Source organism: Sorex fumeus, unplaced genomic scaffold, assembly GCF_029834395.1.
Source record: "Sorex fumeus unplaced genomic scaffold, SorFum_2.1 ptg000044l, whole genome shotgun sequence".
Classification (NCBI taxonomy): domain Eukaryota; kingdom Metazoa; phylum Chordata; class Mammalia; order Eulipotyphla; family Soricidae; genus Sorex; species Sorex fumeus.
The window spans coordinates 60137759-60150467 of NW_026606101.1; the positions used below are offsets into that span (position 1 = coordinate 60137759).

At 37.4% G+C, this 12709-nt stretch overlaps 1 protein-coding gene across 1 annotated transcript in view; it reads right to left on the reverse strand.

Moving 5' to 3' along the window:
• The window catches only part of ATP13A5 (ATPase 13A5), a 138838-nt gene that overhangs the window by 49512 nt on the left and 76617 nt on the right, over positions 1 to 12709 (reverse strand). The window contains exons 14-16 of the mRNA XM_056121960.1: positions 10141 to 10291; positions 3289 to 3375; positions 2517 to 2673 (exon numbers count right to left, since the gene is read on the reverse strand). Coding sequence (XP_055977935.1) covers positions 2517 to 2673; positions 3289 to 3375; positions 10141 to 10291 — 395 coding nt within the window. The remainder of the gene's footprint in view (positions 1 to 2516; positions 2674 to 3288; positions 3376 to 10140; positions 10292 to 12709) is intronic.

The window sequence follows — 12709 nt, forward strand, 5'->3', positions numbered from 1 at the left end:
TCAGGTTTAATACATAATACATATATGTAAATACATATATAAATTATAAACTATATTTATGTATATATAAACTGAGAAATTACAAATTAAAAAACACAAGAACATAAATCAATGTGTGCTTTTTCTTACATAAATGATATTAGAGATACATTGGTCAAGTGGGTTTGTCAACCTGGGTTCTGGCAGGGCAGAACTCAGAACTATGTTTACTTAGGTGATATAAGAAAATTAATTGATCCTTTCAGTTTTTAGACTGACTCAGTAACCTATAGACTAAATATGGCTTAGCACTACTTGTTTATATTAATAAAGTTTTATTGAACACATTGTGACCATTTATTTATAGATGGTTATGGCTTCTTTTAGGCTTCTGTAACATGACTGAGTAGAAAAAGACCCATGGGCCTGAAAATATAAAATTTTAGGTTGGAGAGAAAAGTCAGGGTTTAAAACCCTTGTCATTCATATGATCGAGCTTGGTTTAATATTTGGCATCAAATAGCACTGCAAGCAGTGATCTCTGAGCATAAAGCAAGGAGTAAGCCTTGAACACTGTCAGGTATAACCCACAGTCAATAAAGTAAGAATAATGTAACAAATGTAGAAGACAAGACTGCTTGATTCCCAAAATATTCTTACTTTATGGTCTGATGGGCTACAGTTTACTATCTGTCTGATGAAAAGGTCACCTTTAGATCACAGATGAGACATTGTCAACATTTGTAAATTTTGACATGCTAATCATAAATAATGTTAACATGTTTATAAAATCTTTATGGTTCATGACATGTTTATTATAAAGAAGCACCCTATAATAGGGGAGGGGGGAGCAAAGGTTGAAGAACACCTGAGGTCTAATTTCTGATGCCAAATGACTCACTAACTTAGGGCATGTTCAGTTTCTTTGCTGCACCACAATTTTCCATATAAGTGATTATAGATCACCATGTTCCCATTTTGTAATTCTTTTTAAAAATACTTAATACCTTTTATTAAATGATAGGCTAATCAGGCAACATCCTGTCTAGCAAGTAGAAGAAATATCCAAAAAGTTGTATAACATGAGGGGTTATATAAGCTGACCATTCTGTAATTCTTTAATTATAAACATTCTGTGCTTCTAAAATAATCCTGAAAGTGTGGGCATAATTCAAGGTATTTCTCAGTTCTCTTTTTCATAAATACCTGAGAGAAAAATAATTTAAGATGATATTAGCATATGCTAGGATCAGAAGTTAGGACAAAAAGAAATGTAGAGTGACTAGAAGAAAAGATGGTAAGTAAGAGACTGAAACCCTTACTGACAAAGCAGAGGCCATAGTGACTGTTTAAAATTTCAAAACTATACTAGTATGTTTGCAGAAGAAAAAAGAGAACAGGAAAGTACAGACAGTGATGGAGCTAACGGGAGTTATAAGTACAATCACTCAGAAAAATGGGAGGAGGGGAGATATCTCTAAGGCTAAAAATAATAATAATAAGATTCCCAGTAGAGAAGTTAAAGCAATCATATGCCAAATCCGTAATTCTTTGCACAAGTTGATGGCTATCAACAATTGTAAGAAGAATATAGATGAAAATCAGGAGAAAAAAGGCCAATTTTATCCAAATGAACTCATTTGAATGCAGCAATATTCCCAGAAAGCAGGCTGTCACTCAGAGAATACCTGTTTGTAAGACTAAGAAACAATACAAATCAGCTCAAAATTTGGCTCAGAAAGATGAAATTGCTGCAAAAAATTGATCAGTCATCCTGTTCTAATACTATCTATTATGCTCCAACCACTTACTGCCAATAATCTAATAAAACAGATAATTTCCCCTTAGGTCCACTGTCCACTGTCCTCCCGTTGTTCATCGATTTGCTCGAGCGGGCCCAGTAACGTCTCCATTTTTGAGACTTGTTGTTACTGTGTTTGACATATTGAATACGTTACGGGTAGCTTGCCAGGCTTTGCCATGGGGGCGAGATACTCTTGGTAGCTTGCCGGGCTCTCCGAGAGGGGTGGAGGAATCAAACCCGGCTCAGCCGGGCTGGCTACACGCAAGGCAAGTACCCTACCTCTGTGCTATCGCTCCAGCCCTCCTCTGAGGTAATATAATAAAATAAAATATTTCATTTTTGTCTTTTGGGGTCACACCCATCAGTACTGCAGGCTTACTCCTGGTTCCATGCTCAGGAATCACTCCTGTCAGGGTTATAGGGACTGTATGTGGTGCCAGGTATGAAATCTGAGCTAGTTGCATGCAAGGCAAACACCTTACCCTACTGCCCTTGCCCTAAAATAGAATATTTAAAATTTTATGATCTCCTTCTGTAATCTATTTGAGCTCCATGAAGAGAGTCAACTTACCACTTGCCTCTCTGCCTTATAATGATCACCTGTGACTTATCAGATACAGAGTCTACTTCCTACTCACCTGAAAGGAACCACATCTGCGCTCATAATTAAGATTTGCTATCTGTAAGATTTAGAACATTTTATCTCTTCCAAGAGGAAATTGCCAGTGGGTACCTGTTTCAGATCTGCAGAACCTGACCAACATCTCCGGGGCACCTTTCATGTAGACATGCAGCTGATCCTCCCCCTCCAACTGGGCCACCACAGACATCCTCTGCAGGCTTGAGGAAAAGGGAAATTGGCACAAGACGGTGATGGCTGCCACAGGACTCTGCCAGTGCACCAAGAAAGGGGAGCTTAAGAAGCTTTTAAATGAGAGTTAGCAAATGTATGTTTCACTCTGCAGTGGGCCGGCAGCGACCCCCAAGAACAGTACAAAGTGGTACATTTGTCACTGGATTGTTATTTTTCTGGCTGCCTTGTAGTTGATTCCTTCACCAGGTTCCAAGCTTGTCTGCCTAGAGAAATCCAAATCCCCTTCTAGGTCAAGCTCACAAGTAAATTCCTCTATCCAGAAATAGTATTTACTCCCACCTCTGCACTTCTATGGCTCTTTCATCAGCCTTTATTATACCACTTCGCACAGTACATTGCACTTATTTGCACCCATATTGATTTTTCTGCCAGTCCACATACTACTCCAACTCAAAGCCCAATACTTCTAGTTTTGAATTCCTGAACACTTAATCCAGTTAAATAGAATAAGGAATTCCGTGAGTGTTCCTTGAATCAGATAATAGGTAGTTTCAGATATGAATGTATGAGTAAACCAACAACTGATACTATTAGATTAAGACAAAATAATAGAAATATTTGAATAGGTTACAGTCAATGGAATTTCACCAGTATTAAAGAAACAGTTATGTGACAAATCAGCAAAGCATACCTGGCTAGCATTTGGACCTGGTTTCATTATAACATTAGAGCCCGATGTCCCAATATTGCAGTAGTCTGCATTGCAATCTTCCATTATCTGTTTTAAAATAAAAATATTCATGAGATTCCTTAGAGGAAAAATAATAAGGAAAATATCTCATTTGCATAGTTTTTTAAATCTTTTCAAAGCCCTTTTCACATATTCTCTCTTTTAGGCCAATTATCGTGATGCCATCATTGTCAAATTTCTGTTGTGTTGATTTATATCAAGGACTTTATTGTAAAATGTCAAAAAGTTAGAAATATTGTGGGTATATTTTAAATAATTAGAGAAAGAAGTGCTAGCTAAAGCCAACAACTCTTGTTAAATGGGATGTCTAGAATTTGGAGGAGTGCTTATGTGGAGATGTATTTGTCTCAGGAGAGCTGAAGACGATAAGTTCTCAGGAACAGCATTAGGATTGTATAGGGGGTAGGAGTTAGGTTTGACTGTGTTTGAAGTTAAAAATGAAAGTAAATAACATGGCATTGATGCAATTTAGGGGAAAATAGTAGTTTCAGGCATAGAATAGGGTCAGGGTTAGAATAGGATTTGGATTAGAAATGGGGTAGGGATAGGGTTAGGGTTTGGTTTGTGAAGGGGTTAAATGTTAGTAATTTCCTTGTTCATTGTTGAAAATGTAAGTTAAGTATAGGGAAATTGTTAAGTGTTGACTAATTGGTAATTTAAAGGGTAGGTGATGGTCAGCATTCTCCCTCTCTCTCTATATGTATATATAGATATATATATATACAATACTATATTTATGGAATTTTATTTATGGTAATAGTTAAAAATGCAAGTTAAGTATTGGAAATTGTTAAATTTAGGTTAATTGGTAGGTTTAAGCCTGGGATAGGAACAGGATTAGTGTAGGATTATAATAAGACATGACTAAAATTATGGTTGGTCATTAGGATTGTGTAGGGGTTTTATATTAATATTTTCTGTGTTGAAGTTAAAATTAAAAGTCAATTATAGTGCAGTTGTTAATCCTGACCCTAGCCTATGCCTAAAACTATCAGTTATCTAAACTTAACAACTGCCCTGCACTCTGATCCTTTCTTAATTTGCATTTTTAACTATTACCATAAATAAAACTCCATGAGTATAATATTGTATATATGGAAAGAATAAGCCCTGAGCACTGTCATATGTGCCCTAAAAACCAAATAAAATAAACGAATATAATGCTATTATTAAATTTAGTTTAATTGTTTCATTTTAGTCTATGCATGGGTAAGGTTTAGTACAGACTGGGGTTAGGATTAGGATTAGGATTAGGATTAGGTCTAGCGTTAGGTTTAGGGTTTTTGTAAGTATTCAATGTTAGTTTTTCTGTGTAGAAACTTAAAAATGCAAGGATACTGGGGATATTGGTGGTGGAGAATGTGCACTGGTGGAGGAATAGGTATTTGATCATTGTGTGACTGAAACTCAAATATGAAAGCTTTGTAACTAACTATTTCACAGTGATTCAATAAAAAATAAATTAAAAATATAAAAACAATCTGAACCAAAAAAAGCAAGTTTAGTAGAAGATGAACATTGAATTTAGGCTAATGGGTAGGTTTGGCCTAGGGAAGAATCTGCTTTTGTATAAGGTTAGTTAAGATTAAGGTTAGGGTTAGGTTAAGATATGTATGTGAGGGTGGGGGGGAGTATTTGATTTGGACAAATTTAAAGTTAGAAATTAAAATAAAGTATAGAGATATTGTTAAATGTGTGCTAAATATTCATTGGAAGCTACTGCTAGGGGAAATCTTAGTATAGGCTAGTATTAGGATTAGGGTTAGGGTGGAATTGGAAGGTGCTAAATTTTGTTTGAAGTTAAAAATTCAAGTTAAGTAGATGATTATTAATTTTGTCTAATTGGTAGGGATTGGCCTAGAATAAGGTCAATGTTAGTAACCCTAGGATTACAACTAGGGTTGGGGTGAGGTATGCATAGGGGTTAGGTGTAAAGTTAAAAATGAAATTATAATACAGGGCAATTCTAAAATTTAGGCTAGGAATTCATTTTAACTTTGTGCTAGGGTCAGGTTTAGTATAGGCTAAGGTTCTGATTAGGAATAAAAAGGGGGGTTGGAGTAGGGTTTTCATAGGATTTAGGGGTTTGGATTCCCTGGATACAAAGTTGAAGATAAAAGTAGAGAATGGGAAGAAGGTTACACTTTGGCTAATTGTTTTTCTTAGGTCTGGAGAAGGGTCAGGACTAATATTATGATAGGATTAGGTTTAGGTTTAGTTTTAGGGTTAGGTGTTATGTTTGACTGTGCTCAAATTTAAAAATGAAAGTAATCTACTGGGTTATTGTTAAATTTAGGCAACATTGGCAGTTTTAAACAGAGGCTAGGATCATGGTAAGATTCAATTAGTTTAGAATTGGAATTAGGGTTAGGGTAGGGTTAAATTTTGTTTAGGAATTATGAGTTATGCTTTGCTGTGTACAAATTCTAAAATGCGAGTTAGTTTAAGATGAGTGGTTAAGCTCAGGTTCATTGGTGAGTTTCGGTCATGGGTAACATAGGGTTAGGATAAGGATTAGGCTTAACACAAGGATTAGGGCTCTGTATCTATAGGGATAAATTGTTCACTTTTGGTGTGTTTACAGTTAGAAATGAAACAAAATTATCAGATGATTGTTAAATTTAGGTTAATTGTTTTAAGCCTATGCAAAGTAAAGGTTTACTCTAGTCTAGGTTTAGGATTAGGGTTGAGTTTGGGTAAAGGTTAGGTTCTTTGTAGTTGTTTAGAGCTAGATTTTACTGGATACAAATAAAAAATGCAAGCTACAAATTCATTTATCGTTAAATTTAGGTAAATGGGTAGGTTTAGACCTAGATTAGAATCATATTTAGTTTAGGGTTTGTTGTAGGATTAGGATTAGGAAAAGGAATAGGGTTAGTGTAGGTATGTGTAGGAATTGTTCAGTTTGGCTGTGTTTAAAGTTAAATATCAGAATAAACTATAAGATGACTGTTAAATTTAACCTAAATGTTTAATTTAAGACAATAAGAGGAAAAGGCTCGGTACAGGGTGGTGAATTAGGATAGGGTTAGAGTTAGAGTTTGTGTAGGAGTTAGGAGTTAGCGTCTGCTGTGTACAAACTCTGAAATCCAAACTAATTATAGAGAGATTGCTAAATTTAAGTCAATTGGTAGGTTTAGGCCTATGCTAGGGTCAGTTTTAGTAGAGGCTTAGGGTTAGAATTAGGATTAGGGTTTGGGCTATGGTTAGAGTTAGGTATGGTTAGGGGTGTGGTGTTATGTTTGGTTGTATTTAAAGTTAAAAATGAGAGTAATGTATGGAAAATAGTTATATTTAGGCTAATTGATAGCTTTAGGAATAGGTTAGTGTTGGAGTTAGTGTAGGGTTAGGTTTTATATTAGTGTTACAATTATGATTAATGTTTAGGTAGTTCTGTCAGGGTTAGATTTGGTTTTTCTGTGATCTTAATTATAAATGAAAGTTATATTTTGGGCTCTTGTTTGCTTTAGGCTAATTGTTCTTTATAAGAGCAGCCTAGATCCAGGTGTAGTACAGATAGAATGAGAATTTAAAATTAAGGGTTAAAGTTAGGGTTATGTTTTGTAGAGGGTTTAGGTGTTAGGCTTCATCTGTGCAAAAGAGAAAATTCAATTTATGTATTGGGTCCTTGTTAAATTTATGCTAATTGGTAATTTTAGTCCTAGGCTACAATTAGGGTTATTATAAATGTACAAAGGACTATTTCTCAGACTATATTTATGGAACTTTCCTTGTTAAGTAAACAGCTTAACAAATAAGCAGCTTGCAAATTAGAAAAGCAAATTGAAAATTCTTTATATCGACTGAATATTGTAGCAGCATATTGTGTACCACCTGCTCCTACCTGAATTTCCTAACATTGATGCAAAGGTCTTTGCTAACATTTGTAACACAACAAAGGGTTGCATTAGTAAATAAATCTGGGAACTGCTATTTAACCAAAGTAAAATCAATTTAACTTTAAAGTTTTATACCTAAACTGAAAGAAAACCAGTTGAATATTTATTATATATGTGTGCATATATATGTAGGCATATATGTATGTGTGTATGTATATATATATATATATATGTATATATATACAGGCAGTACAGGTCACAAATTAGAATACCACATCTCATGTCCCTTCATTTAATCTTGGAGAAATTACTTAATTTCTTCAAAACTCACTTTCTTTTTTTTTTATTAATTTTTATTAGTGAGACACCATGAGGTACAGTGGTAGACTTACAAATTTTGTGCTTGGGTTTCAATTATACAATGATCAAATATCCATCCCTCCACCAATGCCCATTTCCCACCATCACGGATCCCAGTATCCCTCCCACCCCCATCCCCCCCATCCCACCCTTGCCTCTGTGGCAGGGCATTCCCCTCTGTTCTCTCTCTCCTTTCGGGTGTTGTGGTTTGCAAAAGAGGGCATTGAGTGGCAATCATGTTTTGTCTATAGTCTACTTTCAGCATGCTTCTCCCATCCTGGGAGGATCCTCCCAACACCCTTTATTTGGTGCTCCCTTCTCTATCTGAACTGCCTTTTCCCCTAGCATGAATATCTCACTTTCTTTTGAAAAATATTCTGACTTTCTATTCTAGTGATCTTATAATTCTCAAGGTCTCACCCTTATGCTCAGTAAAAAGGTCACTAACTCTCAAAATTTATTTGACTTGAGAATGTTTCTCATGCAGCTTTACGTTCTGAATAATTTTGCACATTTATGCTTTGTTTAGGATGAATACATTTGTTATTCAAGACATTTTTTACAGAGTTACAGTGGAGTCTTATGTTCCAAACAACTTGTATGTTTCTTGTACAGCTAGATCAATCCTCTGATGGAGATGTGGGAACTTTTAGAAAGAGGATCAAAGTCACATGTAGTAATAATTGTGTCAGCTCTAGTAATGCGGATAAAGACACTGCTGACAATAATTACATGAATCCCTCACCATTAAGATTCAGCAAAGTGATTACTGTTTTGTCTTGGTGTCAATTTTTTTTCACAGACAGTGCTCCAAATTTATCTTACTAATGTCAGATAGTTCCTTGCTTATCCGGTTTCCACTTTTGTTATATGGATTCTAGTAAGCTACAGTTTTATAACAATACATCTTTAAATCAGTCTCTTTGTGATATCTACTTTTTGTGTCTGCAGTCATTTTTTCCATTCTTCTATGACTCTGCTTCAATGCTGGTTTGGAGTTTATGTACCATAGTAAGCAGCTTTAGAACTCTGGAGGTTGAATGAGTATAATGAATTGACTACTGAATGAACTCTCTATTTGTTGGGATGCTCCTCAATGCTCACACTCCCTTTAGGTTCATGGTCTTAATGCTCAATGTCTATCCAAAGGAGAGACATCATTACCCAGGTGGAGAGATAAGGTCAAAACTTAGATTTTTAGTTCTTGATTTGGGGGTTCTATAGCAAGAGAGTGGATGAGTGGAGAAGTCTTCTTACACTGTCAAGATAGCTTTCACAGATGAGTTTCACAAATCAACTGTTGTTCATAGTAGGCTCAGAAAATTAAACCATGTGAAAAAATTAAACCAGTCTTTCAGTTTGGGATTTAAACTTACTTTGGCCAGCAGCTACCAGCCATCTTCTATTAAAATTTAAATTAATAAAATTTAAAAACTAAAACTTCAGCACCTTGACATTTCAAATGCTAAATGACCATATGTGACTAATGATGTCAATATCCAGTGACAAGTCCTCATATTCCTGCTTCTCATAAGGGTTTTTGGAGAATAGCTTTACCATGTTTTGATCCATCAAAAAAAAGGATTGTGAGCAAATGGATTTGGTAAATGTTGCATATGACATTTCCTGTTGAGCATTCATAATATACACTACAATATAGTAAATAAATCCTTCATTAAGGACATTGACCTAACATTGCTTTAAACACAATTCTGAATTCATTTCCTTATGGAACTCTCTGTCATGTTGCACTCATTAACAGAGTTCTTTGCATTGGAAAATAAAAGATTCAGATACGATCAGGTTTTCCTTGATACATTATTGTAAATCTTTTTTAAATCATTTTTAATTTTAATTTTTTAAAATGAGATATGCAGTTACGAAATTGTTCATGATTTGGTTTAAGTGGTAATAATATAATGTTCCTTGAAATGTCAACCAAAGTTAGAAGAGCTTTTGTGCTCCTGATTCATGATTGCTGTATACTCTGCAGCTGAAAGGAAGGACGAAAGCATGCAATCTGTTGTTATTTAAATGGTACTGGAGGATATCATGTTAAGTGAAGTATGTAATAAAAATAAACACAAATAATGGATGGTCTCACTTACCTGTGGTATGTAAAATAATAGGACAAGAGAATGAAAGGTATCAGAGGAGGATACCTAGATCCCAGAACTAAGGACAGAGAAGGGAAGAAACTGGGCAGGGGTTGGGATGGAGCGAGGGTACGAGGGTGGGCAGAAATAAGATGAGGCAGATGGGAGGTAACAGGGGGCCACAGGCATGGGCCTTGGACACATAAATGGTGTAGGTGTGTGGTGTATCTCTATAAATGAACCACGGAACCAACAAAACTGCAGCATGAGATCCAAACCCCAGCAACCAAACTTAAAAACGTTGCTGTCAAAAAGCCAAGCTGTAGAGTGGAAAAGCATCTGGGAACTTTGGCAAAGAGAAGCGAACACTTGTGATTGGATTGGTGGTGGGACATTGCACGCCTGAAACTCAACTGTGAATAACTTTGTGGATCATAGTGCTTTAATAAAACTTTTTAAGAAAGTGTTTCTTCATTGCATAGAAACTCTCACTTTACCCAAGAGGTGCCCTCAAACATTTTGAGGTCCAGAGGGTCTCCCTGGATGGTCCCGTCCAGAAGGATGAGAGAGTGGCAGCTGGCCATGGCAGCGCACAGAGGGCTCCAAGGCAAGACCTTGCCTGAGACAAAGCTGTGGACCTGCTGGAAGCTGAGAGAGAAGACAAGGAGTGAGGCCAATCAAAATCATGTGTAGCACTAAAACATAGTACAATAGTTTGGGTCCATGCCTAGCATGCACCTGATTGACATTCAATTCCCACAAGAATGTGGTGTCCCAGGGATCACTGGAAGCAGCTCTAATGCACCCCAAAAACCACCAGATTCATCCCTGGAGTTCCCTGAGCCCCAACAGGCTTAGAAGGTACTCCCCGGCACCATAGGGCCCCAGCAGGGTACCATCCTTTGCATTGGGCCACCAGCCAAGTTAGGGTTGATGGTGGGTTCCTTGTGACTCCTGAGCACCACTTAATGCTCTCCCCCACCTCCAAATCATTTTCTATACCTGGTTCCTGAAATATTACTCAAGTAGAATTTCAAGTATATCAAACCTCTGTGCTGAAAACATTCACTAGTTCCTCATGCTGTACTTGGTAAACTTTAACCTCTTGAACTTGGTATACAATGCCTCTCTGTTCCAGTTCTATATTACCTAATAAATACTCTCATCCCACAGATGAATGTTATTTATGCACGACTTCTCTGGAGCAAACCGAAGCTGTCTGCAAGGGATTTTCCTACCCTTGAGCCCTTGTTCACGTGAGTTACTTGATGTATAATCAAAATATGCTGCCTGCAGATTGCTGTTTATGAAATCCTCCTTAGAGTTGGATGTGAATTACCCTGTCGATGGTTTGCCACTGGTCAATCAATACTCTAATTTTGGAGTACAGAAAACAGTTGTTCCATCAGAACGCTTAGTGGCAGTACTGTGAGAGGATTTTTAGACGACTAGCTAATGAGAAGGCCAGAAAGGGAAAACCATTCACCAGTGTGGGTTTTTTGTATCGCAGGTAAAAGTATGCTTGGAGGCATGGGAGAGACTGTACAGCAGGCAGGGCATTTGCCTTGCATACACCCAACCCAGGTTCAATCTCAGTACCGATCGGGTCCCCAGAGTGATCCCCTTAATGCTGAATCAGAAATGATCCCTGAGCACCATTGGGTGTAACAACAACAATAACCACAGAATCCAAAAATCAAAAGTACATAATGGAAGTTCTAGTCTTACTTTACGTTTTATTATTTTAGTGAATTAGTGAATTTAGTGAATTAAAATAAAATGAATTGCCAACTGACAAAGAGTGAACCAACACAGATCGTCCCAACATGCCACCTCCACAGCAGAGCCTGGCAAGCTCCCCATGGCACACTTGATATGCCAAAACCAGTAACAATAAGTCTCACAATGGAGACATTACAGGAGCCCGCTTGAGCAAACTGATGAACAACGGAAGAACAATGCTACAGTGCCTCAGTGAATAAAGCAGTTTTTGTTTTTTGTTTTGTTTTGTTTTGAACCATTCTCTGCCAGCGTTCAGGGTTTATTTCTGGCTCTGTTATCTGGAATCGCTCCTGGCAGGGCCTCCAGGACCATATATGGTGTGAAGAACTGAACCTGGGTGAACTGCATGCAAGACAGGTTCCCAATCCACTGCAGTATCACTCTGACCCAGTGAAGTAAAATAGTTCTTTTCAAAGAAATTTGCTTAGGGAAATGGAGGGACTGGGGAGATAAAAAGAGAGAGGAGTTTATGCATTAGAGGAAAATAACTCAGGCTTCACCAGAGAGAAAAAACTGAGGGTATAGATTTCAGGTCTAGATGTCGGCCAATCTTCCTGGGGAGGAACGAGTTCTAAAGTTAAAGAAAGGAATACACATCTCAGGTTGAGAAGAGGTCCAGTATTGGGGTGTAGAATGAGCCGTCCTTACCTCCTAAAGAGGAAATAGTGGTGAAGAGTTGTGGACACTGTGTTGGGGGGGGGGGGTGTGCAGTCAATGTGTACAGCATTTGCAAATTCATCCCAGTTCACTTAACACTATTGAAGCCATCTTACCTAAACTGTAGCACTGTCCTCCCGTTGTTCATCAATTTTGCTAGAGCGGGCCCAGTAAGGTCTCCATTGTGAGACTTGTTGCTACTGTGTTTGGCATATTGAATACATCACGGGTAGCTTGCCAGGCTTTGCCGTGCAGGCGAAATACTCTCAGTAGCTTGCCTGGCTCTCTGAGAGGGCCGGGCCGGCCTCCTGCAAGGCAAATGCCCTACCGCTGTGCTATTGCTCCAGTTCTTACCTAAACTATTTTTATAAATTGGTGTACGTACGGATTCTAAAATATTTGTCAGTAAGCCCTTTGGCTTTATTCCCTGAAATTCCTGGCTTGGACATTCAACCTCAAAAACTCATTTTCTCCTTTTCCAGTGAACTGGCTCAGTTTACTTTTCACTCTTCCCATCGTAAAACTAAATGACATTGTATCTCATTATTTCTATTCCTCTCCAAAACTTCAGTTCTCTACTCTGGCCAATAGATACTCTGCTTGTTTGGACAAAGGTCTGGATGCTCA